The sequence below is a fragment of the Orcinus orca genome, chromosome 2 (genome assembly GCF_937001465.1).
Source record: "Orcinus orca chromosome 2, mOrcOrc1.1, whole genome shotgun sequence".
Lineage (NCBI taxonomy): Eukaryota > Metazoa > Chordata > Mammalia > Artiodactyla > Delphinidae > Orcinus > Orcinus orca.
Window position 1 is genome coordinate 1,859,116 of NC_064560.1, and position 25,249 is coordinate 1,884,364.

The following is a 25,249-nucleotide window of genomic DNA, read 5'->3' on the forward strand; positions in this document are numbered from 1 at the left end:
GAGAAGAAGGTGATTATTATAACTCACTTAGAAGCATATACTTTTTTTTTACATCTTTATTGGAGTATAATTGCTTTACAATGGTGTTAGTTCCTGCTTTATAACAAAGTGAATCAGTTATACATATACATATGTTCCCATATCTCTTCCCTCTTGCGTCTCCCTCCCACCCTCCCTATCCCACCCCTCCAGGCTGTCACAAAGCACCGAGCTGATCTGATCTCCCTGTGCTATGTGGCTGCTTCCCACTAGCTATCTACCTTACGTTTGGTAGTGTATATATGTCCATGCCACTCTCTCACTTTGTCACAGTTTACCCTTCCCCCTCCCCATATCCTCAAGTCCATTCTCTAGTAGGTCTGTGTCTTTATTCCTGTCTTACCCCTAGGTTAGAAGCATATACTTTTATAATTAGAAGGAAATTGAGAAATCTCCAGTTCAGTTTTTCACTCTGTGAGAACTCGTTGCCAAAAGTTTGGCCTGACCAGTAAATAGGAAGGAAGTGCTCTTACCCCCTTGGGTTTGGATTTGATATCTATATGTGTCTTCTCCCTTTCCTCACCCGGGAAGCTAAGACATTCCCTTGGCTCATTTTGAGCCTTCATCAGATCAAACTTTTGGTCTTCTTTTGTCCATCTACTGCTGGCTGAATCCCGCCCCCCATTATGTGCTTGTGTCTTTATGTTGTTTTTAATTCTAAACGCAGGACAGTGTGTTTTGTGCTTATGGTTTTCAGATTCTGTTATCAAGACCGTTGCAAATTTGAGTCTGCCTTAAAATACTAACATTTATTAGTTTTTCCTCCAACTTTGTGTTGTTTGTAGATTTGACAAGCCTTTTGCAAGGTCATGTACTTATGCTACCTGAACTTTTTGTCCCCCTCATGACTTTGTCCCGTCTACTCCGTCGTGCCTACTGCTGTTCAAGGTTAGAGCCGTCAGTCCTGTTCAAGCCTGTCGCCCCATCTGTCATCACACTTCTCTGTCTCCCTCTCGCACGCAGTCCTGCTCTTCCCCAGTAATCCAGCTGCAGGGATACCTGCATAATAGTGCAAAACATTGTATACCAGTGATATTGCAGTATTGTTTGTGATAGTGAAAAAGGTAAACCATCTCCCTATTTATCAGAAGATTGATTAAATTACCATAAACACCTAAGAATGTTTATGCAGTTATTTTAAAAATGAGGTAAATATATATCTACTGACACAAAAAGATATCAACTATGTATTAAATATTTAAAAGCATGTTACAGAAGAGAATGTATAGTACATTTTCAGTAATTGTGTGAAAAATGTTTATCTCCGGAGAGTTACAAATGTATATGTTTATGTCACACCTAATAAGTGGGTATTGGAGGGAACAAGGGGAGGATTTATACTTTTACTCTCTGAAAGTTTACAGCTTGACTTGACTTTTACAGTAAGCAGTTGGACATCAGTGTAGACTCGGTAAATATCAGAGACAAGAAGATAGAGGTGGTAATTCCAGCTGGAAAAGCGGGTGAGGAAAGCCTGGACCATAAGAAAAAGAAGGACCAGTTGGAAGGGCTGTCAGTAGACTGAGGTCCAAGTGAGTGAGAGTAGTCCCTGCCCTCAGCGTGGAAGACAGACATTCTTCCGTGCTGTTACGTAAACACAGCACCGTGACTTACCTTCTTCCATAGATGTCGAAGTGAGGTAGTGCAGAGGTGGAAGCAATTCTGCCTTGCAGAGTCAGCTCTTCACAGAGCTGAGCACAGTTTGGAGGATGAATGGGAGTTTGCAGGGCAGAAAATGAGAAGGTGGGCATTCCAGCCAGAGAGGAGAAGACTGAAGAGTTCAAGTGTGTGTGGTGGTGCCCCGTGAAGGGCAGCGTGCGTGAGCATTGTGGAGGAGGTGGGGCTGAGGTTGACATGGCTAAGGAGGGGGCCGAGATGCCGGCAGCTTCATAGCCGGGCTGTGGGGCTCAGACCTCATCACGAATGCGGCAGGGAAGTCAGAGAAGAAGACTCTCTGAAATCGATTACCTTAGAAAGCTGACTTTGGCAGCAGTGTGGAGAGTGGCTTGAGAAGGACAAGGCTGGAGCGAATGAGACCAGTTTAGCGATCAGGCTGCTGTGTTCCAGGCCTGAGAGGAGAGATTGATGTGGAAGAATTGGCATCCGGCGTAGAGGAGAGGACGCGTATTTAAGAGGTGCACGTTTAGCATCTCTACAGTGAGTGTAGGGAAGACGCGCAGTGTGTTTGATCAGTTGTTAGAAACGTGGAGTAGGGCAGGGCCAAGAGTGCTCTGCGGAGACCTGCCTCGAGGTGGATGCAGCCCAGCAGGCTGGAGGGTCCACCGGCGCGTTACCGCCTGCCTTCCTCTGTCTTGTCCATGAGGATGTCTTGGGGTTTGCTGAAATGAAGGTTCAGTGTGTGTGCAGTATTTCCGTCAGTTTTGTGACCTTTTGAAAGAAGATGAGGCTGAAAGCTTTTGCTGATTTCTGTGCATCGGTTACATTTAATCTCTTTGGAATTAGAACTTGAATGATTTTCGTTTTCCTTGTGTTTAGCTCACTTGTTGATCTTTCCTTTGTGGTCAGTGGAGTATTTACGTCTTGCCTATCACAGCTCTTGCCTTCATTTCCTGTGATTGTAAACTCCCTAACCCCTGGATGGTTTTTAATGGGGAAAAAAAACCCCGTCTATTTCTTTAGTAAAAAGTATCACAAGCTCTTTATGGGCAGCAGCTAGGGTTCAGGCTCGCAGACTTCCCTGTGATGCAGAGCACATGATAGTGGGTAACTCATTGTTAATTGTTTGAGCCAGATCAAGACCCTTTACAGAGAAAAACTAATCACTTATTTTATTTTTAAATATTAATTAATTAATTTTGGCTGCGCCGGGTCTTAGTTACTGTGTGGGGATCTTCATTGCGGTGTGTGGGATCTTTTAGTTGCAGCGGGCGGACTTCTTAGCTGCGGCGTGTGGGATCTGGTTCCCCAGTGAGGGATCGAACCCGGACCCCCTGCATCGCGAGCACAGAGTCTCACCCACTGGACCACCAGGGAAGTCCCCAAAACTAATAACTTACTTTAATACATTAAACTTCTAAACTCATTGTCTCGTTGCGCTCAGGCTTGTAATCATTTTTTTTCAGGTTTTGGAATGTTACAGCTTATACAGACTTTGTATGTGTGTATTTGTGGAAGTGGTTTTACCTTTAAAATTGTGTGGAGTGCTCCCTTTCTAGCGCTCTGCCTTGAGTATAGTCAGTCAAGACAGAGTGGACAATTGAATGGTAATAGGAAGGCTGGGAATGGTACAGCTTCCCCCTTATCAAGGAGAAGAAAGCAGGCGGAATGAGGATGGAGTTGGTGTGGTCAGGAGTAAAGTCTCTGTATGCCGCACCAGGAGATGCTTTGAGTTTCACGTGTGTGGGAATGTCTTTGTCTCATTCATGGGCTCTGAAGGCGGGACCCCAAGGAGGAGATTCTCTGAGGTGCACAAAGAGAGGCGGGAGCAGGCGCGGCGGACTGTGCTAATCCACTGCCCGGGCGGGGTCGGCGAGGAGAGGCTTCTCAAGCACCTATCCCGGCACGGGTCCGTTAGCAGCCACTTCTTCTATGAGAGCTTTGTGAGTATTTGAGAAACAGTCGAACTTAGCCCTCATACTTTTCTTAAAGTCATGTTTTGCTCTGTTGCCTCTGCAGTATGGTAAAGTTAGATTCTGTTTTGATGTCCTGCATCTATCTTTGTCTAAATTTCTTCAGTGAGATTTTTCTTGATATGAGAATAGAAATCCTTATAGGAGCATCACAGAATTATAAGCATAATTATACCTGAATCGTTCCATAATTTGAATACTTTAAATCGTTCCATTACCTTAGGTGTAGAAGCCAGTGGGAGATCTTTGTTTTGCCTTTTAATTTTCTATCTCAGCATTATTTTCAGCTTCTCTTAACTAATACCACTTTATAACGTTCCTTTTCTTAATCTACTTATAATGGTTAAAACCATTGCTCGTGTTAGAAGTGTATCATTGTAAATTTTAAAAATTAGTATTTTGCCTGTTATGATAATTGCTTTGAAATATGAACTAACATACTATGTTAAAAATAGAGTTTTGAAGTGTGTTCTGTTCTTCTTGTGTTTTTGGTATAGGGTCTTCATGCTGTTGTAGAATTCAGTCAGAAGGAAAGCGTAGCTTCGCTGCAGAATGTAACTCGTACTCCAAGCCTGGGCACAGAGGCTGCAATTCCATTCAGATCACGTTACTTCAATTTAAAGTTGAAGACTCCATTAAACCAGACTTCTGAGCAGTCAAGTATTCGATGTAGGAATCAGTCTTCTCCTTCAAGCAAGAAGCTTTTTGAATTACTTTGTTGTGCAGAAAGTGTAAGTTTATAGGTGTCCTTCCCCGACTTGATATGTGTGTGTGTTTGACTTGTTTTGTATATTGTAAGTTTTTATTATTAGATATTCCTACTGAGTGAAAAGTAAAAGTAATCCTTCCCTACTCCCTGCCACCATATCCCATTTGTAATCCTCAGAAGGAACCACATTCTTCCAAAGTTTTGGGCCTTTGGATTATTCTGGCTTTCTTTCTCTTGTCAACATGGCATATAATCGTACATGGCATTCTTTTATAAATTTTAAAATACCTTATTTCTGGTTTTATCTCTTTTTTTCTGCTCTAGTAATGTTTATAGTAGTTTTGGTTTTTCTTACTCAGACTTGTCAAAGGTTTAGCTAGTCCTTTCCAAGAATATGTTCATGGTTTTAGTTAGCAAAATACTATTTTGGGGGTTGATTTTCTAATTTTTAAAGAAAAAACTTTTTTATTTCCTCTGCTTTCTGTTATTTATTTTTCTTGAGTTAAGTGTTTAGTTCAGTTATTTTCAATATGATTTTCAAATGTGGGCATTTAAGGCTGTGGTTTTCATTTTAAATATTCAGCTCCAGCGTGCGCCTTCACAGTGTGTGATCGTTCTATCACCAGCCTTCTAGGGAACATACAGGCCTGCTATTCGGAGGAACTGGGGGACCTTGGGCCTGCATTCCTCGGAGCCTTGCTTATTTCTGGTGTTACTTGCCTTTAACATTGGTTCTTCTCTCCCCCCAACTTCATTTAAATGTCCAGCTTTGTGGTTGCTTTGACCTCCTCTACTGGGGCATTTTACTGTTTGCATTCTCTAAAACAATACTTTATACTCATGGCCTAAGAAAAACAGTAGTTTTAATTCTAGGCAACTTTTGTTTTTTGCTGGTGTCCTCATCCCTTAGTGCTTTTTAAAGGGCATTTGTAAAATCCACTTTTAAGGCTACATGTAAAAAGATTGCGCATTTTTAAGGTAGGTCTCCTGAGCCATCAAATTTCTGGAAGTAAAATGACAATTATTTCACGTGACCTTAACATTTTCTATATTCTCTTGTTTTTGTTCCGGCCAGCTAGGTCGATGATCAGCTGAACACTCTCCTGAGGGAATTCCAGCTCACAGAGGAGAACACCAAGCTCCGATATCTCACCTGCTCTCTTATTGAAGATGTAGCCGCTGCGTATTTTCCGGACTGCACCGTCAGACCCTTTGGCTCTTCAGTGAACAGTTTTGGAAACTTAGGATGTGATTTGGACATGTTTTTGGATCTAGATGAAATTGCAAAATTTAGTACTCACAAGGTAATTACATTTCTTTAAATCTCAACGTTGTCAGAAAAAATAAAGGAAATCTTTGGGTTTAATAAAATTACAACTTGATTTCTAAGCTTAAGAAGCAATATGGTTAAAGAATAGGGTCTGTTTGATACTGATTCTTTGGAATTGTAAAGTCTTCCTTTGTATTGGTCTAATGTTATCATTTTTTTGTGACTATCTTAAACATGTAATAAAATGGTTGTTCTTTTTGAGGATTGAGAATTTTTTGGGGTAGGCCAGGGTTCCTTACTGTGTTATTCAGATTATGTGTGTATTAACTAATTTTTTCATCTGCGTGATCTAGTTAGTGAAATGCTTTTTACATCTCATGATTTTTGTTTCTCTTCATTTCTCAGAATTCTTTTGATATTTGTTTTATTCAAAGACTATGTTAGCTACATACAGGTATATGATTATTATACCTTTTTATTGGGTTGTTCATTTATCATTAAATTTTGCCCGTCATCTCTAAATGCCTTTTCTTTCAATTCTTTTTTGTTGGTTAAGATGGCTGCTCGTTACTTGTCTCATGTACCTTCTCCTCCTGCATCAGTATTTCCAGCCTTCACATGTGTTGTTACGTTTTGAGTATAAATAGCAGGTCACTGAATTCTATGCTTTTACTCCAATCTGTGAGTCTTCTTATTTATCATGACTGGTAATTTTTGGATTTATTTCTACTGTCTTATTTTTTATTTCCTATTTTCTATGCTTTTTCTTTGCTTTTCATTCCTTTCCTTTCCTCCTCCTGTTGGATTCTTTCTTTAGTCTGCCCTTTCCTCCCTTCCTGTTACAGTTTAGAAATTGTATATCCCATTTATGTTCTTATTAACATGCGTGTCTGACAGAGTAAACTTAATCAGTGTGTCTGTCATCATCCCAAACAATATGAGGTGCTTTAATTTCATTACAACTTTGATTTGAAAAGGCTTCTGTGCTTTTGTAAAATCTTAGCTTTTTAGGACTGTTCTTTCTTATGTATTTCAAACTAGTAATCATCTCTGTGTAGATGTCCAGTTGAAACTTCAAACTTGACATTTTGAAAACAAAACTTTATCTTCATCTCCTTGTAAATATTCTTTATAAGTTTTTATAAAAGTTCTTAGGTATGTGTCACATGTTAATCAGTGGCATTTTAGCTTTCCTGACATTTGCTGTCGTCTAAGCGAAGATATCTAAGCTAATCTTTCAGGTCTACCTCTTCATTTACATACTCAAAGCTATAGTGACACGGTCCCTTATAAATTCTCACTTAGATGGTTGTAGCAACATCCTGCTTTCCACGTGCTTCTCGTGTCATGCCTTGGTATTCCAGCCCTCAGTCTCTGCTGGAGTTATCTTAAAACACAGACTGGATCATCCACAAGCTTAGAACAGTTCTTGGTTTTAACACAGAATTGAAATGATCTGTCTCATAATTGATTTTAGTAATCGTTTGTCTTTCTCTATCTTCACACACCCAGTTTTCCAATCACTCATTTAATTACCAGTTGTGGGGCACTTTTAGGGTATGAATGGCCACTGAACCGTCGTTCTGTGTCTTCACTGAGGAGTGCGCTTCCCTTCCCCGCCTGGCTGCCATCCCTACACGGGTTTCAAGGCCTCATGCTGACTCCACCGTCTTAAACCATACTTGATTGTTTCCTCTGCTCCAGTCAAAATTAATCACTCCGTTTTTGTAGCGTAGCTCATACTTCTGTCTCCAGATTCCCTCTGTGTTACGTTTAGTTCGTGGTTGGTCTGTATCTCTCACTGTATCCTAAGCGTGGGCAGGGCAGGATCCATGTCTGTTCATTTTCTCATCCCGCCATACTTTATCTGCTCAGCATGTAATTACATAGTTGAAACTGGCCAAGAAATACGAAACACATGAAAGTGAAACGGGTCAGTCTGATTAAGACTAACATGTACTTGAAATTGTATTAAATTCCTGGCAGGGACACTTAAATTATTTTAGGCTATTTTTATATTAAATAGAAGACCTTGCCAGATAATTGAAGTGCATTATAATGTGTTGTAATGGTGAAAGCTTGGGCTCGGGAGTGCAGAATAGTAGTTCTTTTACTTACCAGCTGTATGACCCTGGGAAAGTTATTTACCTTCTCTGTGCCTCGATTTTCCTAGCCATAAAATTGGCATAGTGCTATAATGCCAGCTCATGGGGTGTTTGAGAGGATTGCTAGACAGCAAGAAATACATTTTTTTCTGTTGGAAGGAGAGGAAGGAGTTGGAAACTTAGTTGGATCTTAGATTTCTAAAATAGAGAGCTGTTAGGAAAAGATATTTTAAAAGACGGTGCTCCAGTCTCACTAAACAATTTAACATTATTTCGTATGTAGGTTTAACTTATGCAGTGTTGTTATAAACATATACTCTGAAATATATGCTTGTTTAAGATGATAATAGCTTTGCTAATAGAAACATTTTAAAAATGAAACATGAAAAACAGGAGCACTTTTATTTTTTTTTATTTTTAAATAAATAAGAATCGATTTTAAAAAACCAGGAGCACTTTTAAACTCATCCTCCATAAAGGCTTCCTGACCACTGTATGCAGTTGTGAGCCTCTCCCTCTTACCTCTTGGTGCTCCGTGTGTCCCAGCACTCCCCCTTGGTGTGTGGTTCTCTGGGCTTGTTTTATTCTTCAGCCTGAGTTGAGGGCAGTTAGGAAGAGATTATAATATAATCTATACAGCTTTTAACGTGATTTTTCCCCCCCACTTAATAGTGTCTCAGCATCTCAGTCTACTGCATCCTTTTCAATGGATGCAGAATGTTCTGTTGAATGAATGTACCATAATTTACTTAACCAGTGCTTTATTTGTTAGACAGGGGACGGTATCTTTTTTCCCCACTTTATTGCCAACTATATTAGGTAATATTCTTAGGTTGTGCATAACAGAAACCAACCCAAAGCAGCTTAAACAAGCAAACAAAAGAAGTAGAGGAAGCATCCGAGAACCCAGGGTCAGGAATGTGGGTGAGTCTTAGGAAAGGACAGCACTAGGAAGTATAGCCAATCAAGAGTCCACGAAGGGTTCTGTTTCTTCTCCATGTATTTGATTTACTTAATATCTTCCTTCCCTTCACTCCCCTCTCCCCACCCGCTTCGATTTTCTTTACATTTTCATCCTCATGGTGTAGACTGTGCCTGCCCCAAAGCTTCTGAGTTATATTTCAACCACGTGGTTGCCTCGTAACCCCAGCTGCAGTTCCTGGTGGAGACGGCTGGCTGGATGAGGGGTGCCCCTACAGTGCTCACATCAGCCGCCCTGCCTGGTCCACATGTGTTGTCAGGGCCATGATCCTTTCAGGGGGACTGATTCTCAAAGAGGGGTAGGAGGCTTTACTAAGCTAGACAGAGCTCTTAAAAACTATCTACCACACAAATAATGCTGCAATGAGGGGACAGCCTTGCAAATCGGCTCATCTGTATGAGCGTTCCTTTGGGGTGACTTCCTAGGATTTTAATAGCTAATCAAAATCTTATTGATATGTATTTAAAATTTTGCTATTTCAATACTAAAGTTGTCCCAAAAGTATGTCCCGGTTTACACTCCCACTGACGGGATGTATGTGTTTCCCCTCACCCACCAACACTGGTCCTGTCACCCTTTTTGTCTTTGCCAGACTGATCAATGAAAAATCTTATTGTTATTTTAATTTCTTCTTAGTTTCTGGACAACAAGAACATCTCTTTCTATGTGTCTTACTCATTTTTATTTCTTCTGTTAGTTTCTTATTCAAGTGTTTTTGTCCATTTTTAGAATTGGGTGGGCTTTCCTCCCTTCCATTTGTACAAACCCTTCATAAATTAGGAAAGTTAGCCCTTTATATGATATGTATTATTGTCTTCATTTGTCTTTTATCTAGTAATGAATATATGCTTGGCCTGAAGATGGTTTTAATTTTTATTCATCCGTATTCTTTTGTGTGTTCTGGAATTTCATGTCATGCTTAGAGAATCCTTCACTCCAAGATTGTAGAAACTTTGCCCCATTGTGTTCTGGTACTTTATTGATTAAAACCTTTTATGTTTAAGTCTTTGGTCTGTGTTGAATTTACTTTGGTTTTGGACTAGTCTAGTGTATTTTTTTAATGGCCACTTGGCTCATTGTTTCAATAGCAATTTTCCTGCAGTAATTTGCAGAGTTCATTTTATTAACTATTAAATTTCTGTAGTTAGGTCTGTTCGTACTGTTTTCTTCTATTGATCTACTGTCCTCGTGCATATATTTCCTGTTATAACTACTGTGGGTTTACAGATCTTATTAAAATGGAAAGGCTAACTTGGAAAGGGCACATGTATGTTCACAGAATTTATAGAATCTATGGTTCTACTATAGTATTACTTTATGATATATACTGTGGTATGTAAGTTAATTATAAAAAGCCAATGATTTTTCAGGTTAGTATTTTTACTCTAGAGAAACAAAAGAAAACTGAAGATATTTTGAGAGTATTTTTATTGAAGTATAGTTGGTTTACAATGTTGTGTTGATTTCTGGTGTCCAGCAAAGTGATTCAGTTATACATACATATATTCTTTTTCATATTCTTTTCCATTATGGTTTATCACAGGATATTTAATATAGTTCCCTGTGCTATACAGTAGGACCTTGTTGTTTATTTTATGTATAGTATCAATAGTTTGTATCTGCTAATCCTAAACTCCTAATTTATCCCTCCCCCACCCCCTTGGGTAACCATAAGTTGGTCTTCTATGTCTTCTGAGTCTGTTTCTGTTTTATAAATAAGTTCATTTGTATCATATGTTAGATTCCACACACAAGAGGTATCACATATTTGTCTTTCTCTTTCTGACTTCACTTAGTATGATAATCTCTGGGTCCATCCGTGTTGCTGCAGATAGCATTATTTTGTCCTTTTTAATGGCTGAGTAGTATTCCATTGTGTGTGGGGGTGTGTGTGTCACATCTTCTTTATCCATTCATCTGTCGATGGACACTTAGGTTGCTTCCATGTCCTGGCTATTGTAAATAGAGCTGCAATGAACATTGTGGTACATGACTCTTTGAATTATGGTTTTCTCAGGGTGTATGCCCAGTAGTGGGATTGCTGGGTTGTATAGTAGTTCTATTTTTAGTTTTTTAAGGAACCTCCATACTGTTCTCCATAGTGGCTGTATCAATTTCCATTCCCACCAACAGAGTAGGAAGGTTCCCTTTTCTACACACCCTCTCCAGCATTTATTATTTGTCGACTTTTTAATGATGACCATTCTGATGGGTGTGAGGTGATACCTCACTGTAGTTTTGATTTGCATCTCTCTAATAATTAGTGATGTTGAGCATTCTTTCATGTGTTTGTTGGCCATCTGTATGTCTTCTTTGGAGAAATGTCTATTTAGGTCTTCTGCCCATTTTTTGATTGGGTTGTTTGCTTTTTTGTTATTGAGTTGTATGAACTGTTTGTATATATTGGAAATTAAGTCCTTGTCGGTCACATCGTTTGCAAATATTTTCTCCTAGTCTGTAGGTTGTCTATTTTGAGAGCTGAAGATTTTTGGTCTGCTTTTGGCTGTGATCGCATGAAGAATTTTTTGTGTATGTGTTTGTGTGGTTATTGATTTTCTTTGTTTGTTTTGGGTTGTGTGTGTGTGTGTGTGTGTGTGTGTGTGTGTTTTGGCCAGAAATGCCTTAGAGCATCCTTTTAGAAAAGTTTTTTTAAGAAATTCCTTTTTATGAAAAGCTCCTGTTTACAAATGTTTTTATTATTCAGGCCTCAGGAAATTTTCTGATGGAATTTCAAGTGAAAAATGTTCCTTCGGAAAGAATTGCAACACAGAAGATCCTGTCTGTGGTAGGAGAATGCCTTGACCACTTTGGCCCGGGCTGTGTGGGAGTGCAGAAAATACTAAATGCTCGGTGCCCCCTTGTCCGGTTCTCACACCAGGCCTCTGGATTTCAGTGTGATTTGACTACTAACAATAGGTATGGTCTCTTATTTATTATCTTAAATGTGAATGTTATAAGATATTAGGATAGTTTTTCTGGTACAGAAACAATGGCTTTCGACTCTTTGATATGCTTTAATAATAATTTTTTAAAAATTTGAACACTTGAATTGAAAAGTAGGGTTTTCAATTATTAAAATATTAACATGCCTAACTAACATCCTCTGAGAAGACTTGTGTTTCATTGTTCTTACTTACGTAGCCTGATAACAACTCAGAAATTCCGAAGTATATAGCCTTCTAGCGCACTTGGAAAATAAAGCAGTACCTTGGGTTTGTGCTCTCAGCTGCTTCCAGATGCAGTTGACTGTGTGTCCAAACAAAGGTAGCATTTGCTTAAGTCAGACGGTGGTCTGAGCAGCCTAATGAGACTGCGTAGTTTTTCTTCAGCATGTTTTCATTTTATTATCAACCTGTTTGCTTTAAAACACATGGGATGAGAATGACAAGTTCTTTTATACTCTGACGACTTTTCTTTGGTTCTCAGTAGGGAAGACTTCTCAGCTGAGGAGTTTGTTTCTTTATACTCTAGTATGCTCATTACGTGTGTTTGGTTTCACTGTACTATCTGCTAGATACATAATCAGAAGTACAAATAGATTCAGAAAATCCAGTCTAGAGCAGTTTTGATTAAACTCAAGTGTTCACTAACAAGTCAGTGCTAAGTACTTTTGAATAATAAAAATATATACTGTATTTCTATCATTACTATATTTTCTTTATAGTATATAAATAGAATAAAATGACTTTTTTTTTTAGAGGTGAAAGATTACATCATTAATTTTTTTTTAGCACGAAACACCTTTATATAAATCCATACAATCAGAATAGTTTTTAAACTATTGAAATTTTTTTTTCACACATACACGCTGTATTTTATTTTTACAAGAGATAGACTGACACCAAGCATTGTAAATGGATGACCACAACGAAAGCAACAATGACTGCAATTACCAAACACGAAACCCACTCACACTATGTCATAATAGTGACATTCAGTCCAGGAATCGTCCACTGTAACAGCTCCTTTACTCTGCAGTGAAAATTGATTTGTATATATTTTGCTTCTGAGTCCTTGTGGGATTTTTTTTTATTCAAACAGAAAGTCACAAAACTTATAATCATCCTCATCAGTTCACTCAGTCCCATGTAATTAATTTTTTTTTCATCTTGATCTTTTGTTAGCACTTTTATGAATTCATCAGTTTTCCATTAGAGTTCTGAAAATGCTTGTTCATTCAGTTCAGCAGTATAGTCAGTTACCAGAAACCTGTACTTGTCAGAGTCTTTTCCATGAATTCCTTGAAGATGAAACCCTTTTATAGGAACATTTTTGCAAGAGCATCAGAGTACACCCAGAACTGTCTGTAAATGACAAAAGACTTAAAAATGACCACGGTTAAAGATTTGATAAAAGTTTATAATAATGCAGTTGACAAGGAAATTTAGTTATTTCTGAGATATGCATTTTAAAGTAATAACTAGAATTATGACTTATAACATTATACCAGGACATATAAGATTTTTAGAAATTTCATGTAACGTCTGAAACATTTATATTAACATATTTCCATACAAATAACCCAAAGAAAGTTTAGTATTAGTTGTTTTTCTGTTTGTTTGTTTTTTTATACAGCAGGTTCTTATTAGTCATCAGTTTTATACACATCAGTGTATACATGTCAATCCCAATCGCACAATTCATCCCACCACCCCCCGCGGTTCCCCCCCTTGGTGTCCATATGTTTGCTCTCTACATCTGTGTCTCTAAAAGGACATTTATCTTTGTAATAGTGTTATTTTCATGGTCTTGTTGGTATAGTTTTAAAAATTTTGTTTTAATATGCTTCAGGTTTTTATACTCTCATTGTTTTTTTATATCAGATACCTTGCACTATTTGATATTTCTTTTTCAGCTTAATTTACCTTCATTTACATGGATAAAACATTTAATCACCATGAATTTCTAATTTGACATTTCTGCTCTTTTCCTTAAACTCAGGAGGTAAATGCCATCCATGGTGGTACTTAGTAGACAGTTTGGAGTTGATACTGTGAAATGATGCTGTGCCCTCTCTCAGCTCTTTGAGTAATTAAAAAACATGTCTTGATCAGTAGGAGATTAATTTTAAAATAATTCTTATAATTCTTTGCACTGTAACATTATGACTAGAAAACTTATTGAAAACAGGCTCTGAAGATTGATTTCTTAATAGACATTTTATCTTCATGGATTGTGGTTTTTATAAATATTAAACTTAAGTAATTTGGGCTGAATTTTAAGACATTTATACTTTCTTGATAAAATAAGTAGAATGTTTTCCTTGTCTGTCAAAGGACTAGATAACCCCCCTTTCCCATTCTAAAGTGTCCTGATTTAGATGATAAAGTATAAGGTTATTTCACCTATAATCTACAATGAGATCAAATTGTTTTTGAAATTCAGTTATCAGGAAATCTTTACCCTGGAAGGATTATCATGTTTCTCCTTGTTGCCAGTGTAAATCCTACAAATGACCGCATTTCATTTCTAGCTACTTCTGGTAGGAAGATCAGAAATAAACTTGCAGCTCAAATTTTAATTAATCTGCAGAACCATCGGGCTGGAATGCCTACAGCCCGAATGCATTCTGGTGCTGACTTTGTTCATTCTGTCTGTATCTTCTCTGATCTAAATTTCTAGACTCATACCTGGACAACTTACTATAGGGGTTCTTAAATGCTCCCTAAAAACACTGGAAAAGCAATGGGTGCAACAAATAAACACATGAACTGATAGCTCAAAAAATAAAAAAAGAAAAAGAAAAAAAAGACTAGATAATCCAGGTGTGCAACTGAAGTGCGAAGCGTCTTATTTACAGATGTGCTGGTGTCTTTACTGCTAGTTAATAAAGAGTGCTTAGGTAGTATTTCACTTACTAGCTCATGTCTAGGAACTTTGAGTTTAAAATTTTAAGCTTTAGAACTGCATCATGGTTGTCAGCAGTTAGAAGAATGTTCTAAGGGTAATGAAAGTATAACCGTTCACGTTAAATTTTATATTGCGAATACATAATGCTTTTGATGATCCGCTCTTGTTATTCTGAATATGTTCAGGTAGAGTAAGATATTCAGATACGTCCCCAGGTATGTGTTTTATTCTACTCTGGGATCATAATTCGGGGGTTTGAAAATTCCTGTTATTTTTCTCTTTTGAAGGATTGCCTTGAAGAGTTCTGAACTCCTTTATATGTATGGTGCCCTGGACTCCCGAGTGAGGGCCTTGGTGTTCAGTATCCGATGCTGGGCTCGAGCACATTCGTTAACGAGTAGCATTCCTGGTGCTTGGATTACAAATTTCTCCCTTACCATGATGGTCATCTTTTTTCTCCAGAGGAGATCACCCCCTATTCTTCCAACACTAGATTACCTAAAAACCCTTGCAGGTGAGACTGGAAGCATCTATTTTCTCTCTGACATTTGAATGGATAGAATTACCATGTGTTTTCAGAAGCATGTGTGTGTGTTTGGTGGTCATGTATTTTCAAAGCCTTATGAATCTAAAATTTAAGAGCTTTTAATTTTCTTAATGTCCAGCAGAGGTCATGAGAGCAGATGATTTGTGAAGCTGAGGCCTTTAGAATTTTTTGAGAGTTCTGTCTTGTGTCAGTTGGCAATGTTGTTTACAATCTCCTGAGCCAGTTGGAACCTCTCCCTTGGTTTACCAATCTTGGAATGACCTTGGAAAAAAATATATCCCAGATGCAGCTTCTGATAGGATCCCAGCTTCAGAGATGGCTTTCCAAGTCTGAAGCTATTTCCAGATTTCTCTTAGAGATGCTAAAAACTGTTTCATGTTTTTTTGTTGTTTTCGTTTTAGCATCTTTATTGGATCATAATTGCTTTACAGAGATCCTAAATTTTTTTTTTGTTAAAGCTTATAAGGAATCGTAGGTAAATGGTTTTAAAATTAGTATACTATTTAATTTATATCTTAAATAAATTGAAATTTTGCTAGACTGCTGGATGAGATACTAAAGTATTACAGTCCTGAATTCTAAAAGGAAGATGATTCAGGGATGTGCTCAAAGTGTATGCGCACTCCATCTTCTGCCCCTCCTGTATATTGCTGCCGAATGGTTCTTTTAAAGTACATCCCTGAATCGCCCCTGTTTAAAATCACCTTAAAGGAATTTTATTCCCTGTAGAATAAACCTCAAGCAGTTGACTTAGCTTGGTGTTTAAGATTTTCACCTGTAGCCACATCCAATTTTTCCAACCTCCTCTCCCACCATTTTTCTTCATGTGTTCCCACGTTTCAGCCAATATCACGTTCATAACATTTTCTCTTAGCTCTTTCATTTATGCTGTGTGTTTTTCTTCCTAGAATGTGCCTTTTCTTCTCTAAGTTCTTTTAAGTTCCCTTCCATGCCACTTTTCCTTACTATTCAAATTAGAAGTAATCTCTTCTTTCCTGTGAACACTGTAAGTGGTGGTACAGCTTGAAAGTAAGCTTTAAAAAAAGCTCCATGTGGCAGGTTAATGGAAAGTAGCAAGTTTTCAGGGAGGTGGAGTGGTGAGCCTGTGTCTCATCTTTGAGGTTGGGATAAAGGGCATCGTCCACGCCAGTGCTCATCTCATCGTTTGGTGTCATTCGTTCACTAAAGATCTGTTGGTGACTTACTATGTGTCAGGTGTGATTTTTGGCACAGACGATGTTCTCAGGTAACTCAGTCTAGTAAAGAGGTAAGAAACAAACAGAAAACATGGGTAGATCTCACCAGTAAGCAGCCTGGAAATAGCACTTCCTGCTCAGTCCCTGCTGTGTGCCCTGACGCTTCTGACTGCTCTCCTAGAAACCACTTTGGGGAAATATCATGGAATCTTGGAGTTCAGAAGCTAAGAAAGAGTAGAAACTGAAAAAGAGGAGGAATTGAGGCAGGTTTATGTTGGGGGCTGACTGCTGCTAACATCGTGATTGTTCTCTTCCAGTCTGACAAGCGCTGCCACCTGCCACGCTCAGGCCCCTCGCATCCCTGCCCGGGGAGGTTTATACTGCTTCTCTCCTTCCCACTGCTCCATTCTTAAGAGTGATTTTCAGAAATTCATGTCTAATTGTAGTATTCTCTCTCTTGAAATCCTTCAGTAATTTCCTAGTATCTTTTTTTTTTTTAATTTTCACTAATTGTTTCAGAAAAAATATGATTTGTGAACTAATTAAAAATGACATGTTGGGCTTCCCTGGTGGCACAGTGGTTGCGAGTCCGCCTGCCGATGCAGGGGACACGGGTTCGTGCCCCGGTCCGGGAAGATCCCACGTGCCGCGGAGCGGCTGGGCCCGTGAGCCATGGCCGCTGAGCCTGCGCGTCCGGAGCCTGTGCTCCGCAACGGGAGAGGCCACAGCAGTGAGAGGCCCGCGTACCGCAAAAAAAAAAAAAAAAAAAAAAAAGACATGTTGAGTTTTTATTCCAAATCTATTTTAAACCCAATTTAAATTTATTCACATCTTATGGCATCAAAACCGACAAAATTAGTTTGTGAATTCCTTCATTTTCTACTTAAAAACACCAAATTAGTTGTTAAAAATTCTTCATGTTTTTAAACGTGGTCAGAGAAACTTTGGGACCACTTCAGTTGCTTCTTTCCACACAGCACATTATAGGTGTGAATTGCCAACAGTGTAAAGCGAATTTGATGTTGCTACTTTTTTATCTTTGGCTTTTGAAGTTCTAGTGAAATCTTGAACTTGTAAAGTAATTTTCTGTGGATGAATGTACATGAAGGATGTGGTGAAGATGATTTTGAGGAGAATTTGTCAAAATATTTTTTTCCTACTCATTTAAGTATTTTTCAGAATCCATGTTTTTTATACTTTCTGATTTTAAGCAGTGGTCCCGTACTGATGCACATTCAGCAGTGTGTGGCTAAGAGAAAACCAGTGTTAAATCATGAAATAACCGAAGCCGCCTCGGGCGCTGCAGAACTAAGCAGCTGAGGGACGTGTGTCCTGTTACAGTCCTTGCCTCCTGAACTGCGCCTCTCGTTGGATAGTCAGGTAGAGGCTGTCGTTTGTGTTGTTTCACGAAGAAGACAGTGAGACCCTGTCGACACGAGTGCCTACCTGCATGCCTGCCTGCTGGCTTGTTTGTTAGTAGACGGCAGCGTCAATTTCTGGGGCGCCTGTCAGCACTTCTAGGACTTTGTCAGCCGCTGTTTGAAATCCAGAAGTGGAAGTCCAAACTTCTTATCCTTGTGTTTCGGGTCCTTCGTGGTCTTCGTTTTCCTCCTCCTCTTGTACCTTCCCTCTTGTGTGTAGATCGGGAGCTGCAGCCCTTCTGCACTTGTGCACATCTCTGTGCCTTCGCCTGAGGTGGCCTTTTCCTCCTGCCTCCTCTTCTTGCCTGGAGGACCCCCTCATCATCAAGGCAGAGAGGACATGCCCAGTCCACAGACTTGCTTGTTAGCTCTTTCCTGGCTTCTCTCTCCCCCCTGCCTCCCAGGAGGCAGTGCCTTGTCGGCTCCCAAGTACCTGGAGCGCACCTGGAGCGCACCTGGAGCGCACCTGGCTGGTAACAGCGGGTAGGCTGCTGTCGTTCTTTTACCTGCCTGCCTTGGCCAGGCTTTTCTAGGGCAGGGTGTCTGATTCGTCTCTGCATTTTCTGCTCCTGGCTTAGAGAAGTTCGGTAAATAGATTGAAATGATTGGATGAACATTTTAAAGTTGAAGGTGGTTTTGTACTGAGCATGATGGCAAGTTTCGTATTTTGGTTATTCTTGAGTTTTTGTTTCTTTATCCTTTCTTAGTCGCTACTACTTTCCCCCATGTGTCTTATTTTCGTGGGTCTTCTGCCCTTTTTTGGGCTTTGCTACCTTTGTTCTATTTACTTCTGTGTTTAATGCTTTTAATATAGCATCTTCCTCTTATAATCAGTTGTTTGATTAGAGCTCTTTTGTTTAGGATTCCTGCTTTTCTTTCCTATGACAAATTGAAGGTTTGAGGAAGAAACGACTGGGTAGTGTTTTCAGCAAATTTGATGCGGAGACCCCAGCACAGAAGAGAGCTTTATCTGCTAGCTTTCTGTGACCCAGTAACAATGTATTGAGTACCGGGCACTTGGCTAAAAAATTTTATGCATCGTCTCAATTTCCTAAGTTCACATAGTTAGACATGCTAGAGTCAGAATTCAAATGCAAGCACTTTTCAGAGCTTATACTTTTTTTCCAACTGAAATATAATACACATCAAAGTGCATATGTGTGTGTGTGTGTGTGTGTGTCTGTGTGTGTGTGTGTAGATTTTCGCAAACGGAACACACCTCTGTAACCGCCACCCAGGTTGGAGAAAGCACCTAGAAGTACCAGCTGTGCTCCTTTCTGGTCACTGTACGCCTTCCCCCAGCCCAGTCTCTTCTGACAGCGTAGATGAATCTTACCTGTTCGTGTCTCTTATGTCAAAGGTATCACAGAGTACATATTCTTCTGTGTCTGGCTTTTCCCTCCCAACATTGTGTTTAGGAGATGCACTCATCTTAGTGCATTTGTGGACCATTCATTTCCATTGCTATGTAGTATTCTGTTATATGAATATTCCAAACGTTTTTTTAAGTTCTATTTTTGGTGGACATTTGGGTAATTTGTAGTCTGGAACTATGACAGGTAGTGCTAGTGTGACTGTTCTGACGCATTTCTTTTGGTGAGAACTGAACACAGGTACTCAGTTCTGCCCAGTGTATCTGAGGAGTAGCGTTTCTGAGTCTCAGGCTTCGGGTATATTGAGCTTTGGGAGAGACACTGGCAAACAGTTTTCCCAAGTGTGAACTCCCGCAGGCCCAGTGTACAAGTTGTAAATGCTGTTGGTCTTTGCCAACACCTGGGATTATCTTTTTTTATGTAGTTCCTCTCATTGCATGTGTCGTGGCATCGCGGTTCGTTTTGATTTTCTTTTCCCCGGTGACTAATAACATTGAGCACCTTTTCGTATATGTATTAGCCATTTGGGTATCTCTTGTGAAGTTTCTGAAAGTCTTTCGCTTATTTTTCTGTTGGATTATCTGTCATTTTCTAATTCATTCGTTGGAATTCTTTACATATTCTGCATGTGAGTTCTTGGTCACGTGTTCTGTATGTATATGCGTATCTGTGTATCTCAACTATGTGCACACTGGTTCCCTTCACGCCCTTGATAGTGTCTGATGAAAAGGACTGTGGCTTTCAGTTCTATCAGTTACAGATGCGCATGGTTATTGCGGACTTTGTGACTGTAACTCGCGCTCTGGGCCCGTGCCTTCTACTCCTTTAGTCTCTCACTGTAGGCAACCGCTTTTAACTCTTCTACCTGACCTGTTTAATATTTGAAACCATATTTCCAAAATAAAATCCTGAATTGCTGTTTCTTGATTTTCCTTTTTCTTTAGCATTCGGCACCGTCTGTGACTTCCCTTTATGGAAGAGGAGGAATAACTCTTGCTCCTGTAGGGCTCTCACACATACACACGTGTTTTCCACCCCTCGTATTGTGACTAGAGCTACGGCATGATCTTGCTGTGCACTCTTGACACTGTTGTGACTATGGAAACACTATTCATATCTGATCCATGCAGTAAACTAAAATTAATTTCCTTTCCTGCCCAACTTCTTATATTTTTTGGAGTTAATGGTTTTTAATATTCCTTATTTATTTTTGTTTGCTTAGTTTTTCATGTACTTAACATTAATTGAATCTCAAACTTGCCACGAGTTATCTCAATAAATCTTTTCTCAAAATAGAAGCGTCAAATACTCTGTTAATTAATTCTTCTTCACCTAGCCTCTGTTTTTTAAAAATAGTTCTTCATTTTATTTTGTTTAGTCTCACGTTAGAGGCCTTCCTCAGGTGTCTGGTAATCTTTGAATTTCTGCTCATGTTTGAGTTAGAAACTAAAAGCTCATCTGAGTCTCTGAGCCCGGGGGGAGCTTGCTGGCTGTGACACACGATACAGGGCCCGGCCGGGCTGTTCTCTGGGGCTTTAGCGTCCCCACATCCAGGTCGTTCCTCTGGGGCTGCAGGCTCCCAGAAAGGACTCTTTCGATCTTTTTCTCTGGCAGAAAAGGCCTGGCTACTGGCATGCTGAAACTTTGGCATTTATTATGCCATTTATTGCATTTAGAACAGTTTTCCCACCGTCAGCTGTGTCTTGCATCTCCCAGTCTAGAGGTTCTTTCTTCTGTCTCCAGGGTAAATGCGACATTTTCCGTCAGGAAGAGACCTGGGGTCGGGGGAGGGTCTCAGTGCTTCTGTCACCGTCAGGCGTCCGGGCTGGACCTGGCGCTTCAGCTCCTGAGCCATTGGGAGCTCTGCCTGGACATCTGGTTTCCTCTTGGCTTTCTTTACTGCTGGTTTAGGACCCGGTGTTTGCACATTGCCTGAGTCATTGCTGCTTGTGCATCTGTTCTTCATCTTAAAAATGTTGGTTGCTCTTGGCTCTTCTTTTCTCCACCTTTAAGATTGTATGTCATCTTACTGTCATTTCAGTGGTGCTCTGGGAGGGGGTAAAGGTAGATGCCGAGTTTATTTTGCCATCTTTACCCCAGAGGGGCTGAGTGTCACTGGAGCGCGCGGCGTGATGGGGGGGCGTAGAAGGACTTGGCCTCGTCTGTAGATTAGCACGGGTGATTAACAGTAAGTAGTCTGTGTTACAGATGCACACGTGTGAGGAACAGCATCTAAGTGTGAATTATTCTGGAGTCGAGTGAGCTACGAGGTGTTAGAGCTGCTTTCAAGGGGGGATATACCCATGACACTCAGAGTCTTCACAGAGTTAGATCCAGGTACTTGAGAGGCGTTCCCTTGGATGTGCATTTTCAAAAATCACTGGCTGGTGGACTAGAAGGAAGCAAAACGGCAACTGCCCGGGTGTGTTACCCCCGCCCCACCCCCAGATATTAAAGAGTTAGCCTCACAAGTGAGTGGGGCGGAGTCCCCTGCCACCTGCTGGCGTCTCTCAGTTACTACTGACCCATGGCATACCGGAAGGCTTGGCGCTGTAGTTAGTTATATAATTGTAGCTATTCAAGTTTAATTCCAGTAAACTCTTCTTATAAGAGTAGGACATGATAAAGGATTTGTTACCAAAGAAAAATTAATCAGCTTTCATATAAACTTGATGCCTGTTGTTACGTCCCTTATTTAGATGCCTGTCCACTTCAGGTTGTTTGTTAGAAACGCATGTGGCTGGTGCAGTGTTGATTTTGGCTCCTTCGAACAGAAAGATGAACCTAAATAATAATATAACCCCATAGATACGATCATCTCTACTGCAGCCCTTAGTAATCTATCAATATATACCAACTCTTGCCAGTTGTGATCTCTCTGGCAGACTGTGAGTTATGGTAGTTCAGTATTAGTTCCCTGACAAATGTGGGTACGTTTATCAATCTGGATATGTCTGTGAGAATGTTATTCAGTGAATTTCATTTGTCATATGTATCATGTTGAAAAACAGTAATTGCTGTACCAATCATTGAAAATCTAAAGATTTCCAAAGGAAGCAAGAAAATCAGATTTAGTAAATGCATAATCCTGATTGTTTTCGTGTAGTTTTGAAGCTCACTTAAGGGGAAGGACTCTATTCTGAGTTAATTAAGGAGCTTACACGGCTATTTTGTCCACAGCTGAGAAAGTTCGTATTTAGTTAAGAATTTCTGCCAGTGTTTCATACAGTACATTTAAGAAGAAAGTCATTGCCGCGGGAATTAACGAAGAGTAATAGGGTATCTTACGTCTGAGTAGGTTGAGCATCATTTCTCTGTGGCAGTGCTGTCCAGTAGAACTTTCTGTGGTCATGTTGCACATTAGGGCAGCCACTTGTTATCTGTGGCTATCAGGCACTTGAAATATGGTTAGTGTGACTGAGAAACTGAATCTTTAATTTTAATGGCCGCATGTGTCTAGTGGCTGTTATATTGGGCTGTGTAGCTGTTGTTTGGGTGATAGTTTAATAGCAGAAAAACGAGGGAGAGAAAAAAGGGGAAGACTTTAACAGCTGAGTTGTTTCTTAGGTTTGAATGCCTTGGGGATTTTGAAAAAACAAAAATGGCCCTATCTTAAATCAGAGGATAATTTTTGTCCTTTAAGTTTTACTACTTTGTTAAAAACTCTTTTAGTGAAGACCAGCAGTCATAGACACAGTCTGTTTTTCATCAGTGTACATTCCTAGAAATACTTTAATGTAGAAATACTTTAATGTGGATCTCATTTTTCTATTAGAATTACATTTCTGGGGGAAAAAAAGGACATAGCAGCTAAAAGAGCATCACTATATGTGACTGGCCTGTGTCACAAAAAATATAAACTGTTGATAATTTGAAATAATAAAACATATGCCCAGGTCCCATAAAAAGTAGATCTAAGTGGAACTGTATATAAGTTCTTCAGTTGTATAGTAGAGTACATAAAATTTGCTACTGAAATTAATAGCAATTAATTTTAGAATCTAGAATTAATGGTAGAATCTGGAATGCTTTTTGACAACTTAAGTCAGTAACTCAGGTCTTAACCAAAAAATAACCAAAATCATAAAAAAGGGGAGACAGAAGTTGGAAGGAATCTTGTTTACCTCTTTCTAAATTTCTTTCTGGCTGTTCTAGATAAGCACTCAGAGTCAAATATCAGCGATCATTCAGATTCTTGGTTGTGTGCCCGCTGTACGCTGGACTCTGTTCTTACGGGCTGGATGGGAGCGGGGAGGGAAGGTCATCACTGCCTTGATTGGACAGTGGCCTCTGTAGCCCCAGACTGGGGTAAGGGAGCAGACAGCATGCACGCAGTCATAGCGCAGTCGGGCAAGTGCCGATGGAGCACAGAACAGAAAGGCTGGAGCGCCAGCTTGGAGTTAGGGAAGGCGAAAGCCGTTTTTAGGTGGCCACTCATTAGACTTTCCAGAATGGGAGTTTGCCTGCGTGTTGTACAGTGGAAGGTAGGTTAAAATGGTTGCAGGATTTCATGGTAGCTGTATATTTATTGATAACTAGGGAAATGATTACCTCTGAAGATGTATATACTGTTAGGAAAGGTGAATGTTTAAGTCCACTGTGCTGTTAAATGTGTGGTACTGAATCCCAGTCACTCTAGAGGCCTGCATCTTAGAAATTACTGGAAGCTTTTCAAAATTCTTAGAACATTCAATTTGTATGTATCGTGGATGAATTGTTGAAAGTAAACGCACAAAAGGGTGATAAGAATGAAAATGGAAATTAAATATTATTGATCAAAGATAGTGCCAGGATTTAAGTTGGTGAAAGATGGGAACTGTCTACATTTTCAGCTAGAAAACTGATGACCTCAAAAGATAGATTAGGAATCATCGAGTGTTGATAGACAATTCTAGTTTGCTAAAGTACATGTGAAGTTAATTTTACCGAAGTAAAATTGCTCTCAAATCTTTTTTTAATCGAGTTTTAATCCTACTAACGGTCTATACTATATATAAAAAACACTGACTAATAATAGGGCACATTTATCTGTAACTTTGATTTATGTGATTATAGATTTCTGAAATAGGGAATATCTTTGAAATAGAATGTTAAATATTTTTCATTTCTGTTTATTTAAGATGCAGAAGATAAGTGTATAATAGAAGGCCACAACTGTACATTTGTTCGCGACTTCAATAGAATTAAACCTTCAGGAAACTCAGAAACACTAGGTAGGTGTTTTGTTGCTCTTTGTTCCTTTTGGACCGAAACAGACTTTTTTATTATTTTCCTTGTTTTATTTTCTTACAGAATTACTACTGAAAGAATTTTTTGAATATTTTGGAAATTTCGCGTTCAATAAAAATTCCATTAATATTCGACAGGTAAATACTGTTTCAATGTTTGGTTATTAGCTACATGGTCTTCTACTGCACTAATATTTAACGAGTTTAGTTTTCAAAGCACTGTAACAAATGTCATTGCATGTCACCTCTATGGTGATAGACGGTAATAAGAAAGCTGGTACCTTAGTGGAGCTACATGACTTGGCTAAGATCAGTCATCTAGTGTCTGGAGGAGCAAAGGCCAGCTCTTTTCAACTTCTGCCTTTGTCACGTGGCCAAGTAACTTTGTGTCACTTACTACTAATACGGTGTCCTTCAAAGTGTGGAATATATTCTGAAAGTTTTTTAGAAAGCATGATTTTACATATAGTTCTCTTTAAACTGGATTTGGGTTTCTATGAAAGAAACAGAATACCTAGTCCCAAAGATAGATGTGAGTGATTCCCTCAGTTTGAACCCTTAGGGTTTAAATTACTTAGGCAAGTGAATTATGATTTGGGTTCATCTGAGTAGCTGGAATGACAGACATTTTCCCTAAAGAGAATCTATCAGAGTAAACCCTGAGCAAAACTTGTTTGCACGTGGGAAATACTCGAGATGGCGCTCCGGGTCTGTTCTGCTCAGCATGTAGGTATCTGGTTACAGCCCTTAGAAGACGGGCTTCATAAAGCACATACTCAGATATTGTTTTTGTTTCGTCAACTCTCCTTTTTTCATTCTTCCCTAACCCTTATCCTGCTCATGGAGATCTTGTTTTTAACAAATAAAAAAGAAAGAAAGTGTGGGGTTGGGAGAGGGTAGAGGCCCAGCGCTCTGGACTGCAGTCTAGAAGGAAGAAGG

At 39.4% G+C, this 25,249-nt stretch overlaps 1 protein-coding gene across 1 annotated transcript; it reads left to right on the top strand.

The window, feature by feature from the left end:
• The first annotated feature begins 286 nt into the window (after positions 1-286).
• MTPAP (mitochondrial poly(A) polymerase) lies at positions 287-24,448 on the top strand. Its single transcript, XM_033403500.2, is given in 8 exon segments — positions 287-3,599; positions 4,127-4,360; positions 5,418-5,642; positions 11,400-11,611; positions 14,833-14,999; positions 15,002-15,059; positions 24,203-24,295; positions 24,375-24,448. Coding segments are annotated over 7 exon segments (1,248 nt in total). The 5' UTR covers positions 287-3,260; the 3' UTR covers positions 24,216-24,295; positions 24,375-24,448.
• Positions 24,449-25,249: the final 801 nt, after the last annotated feature.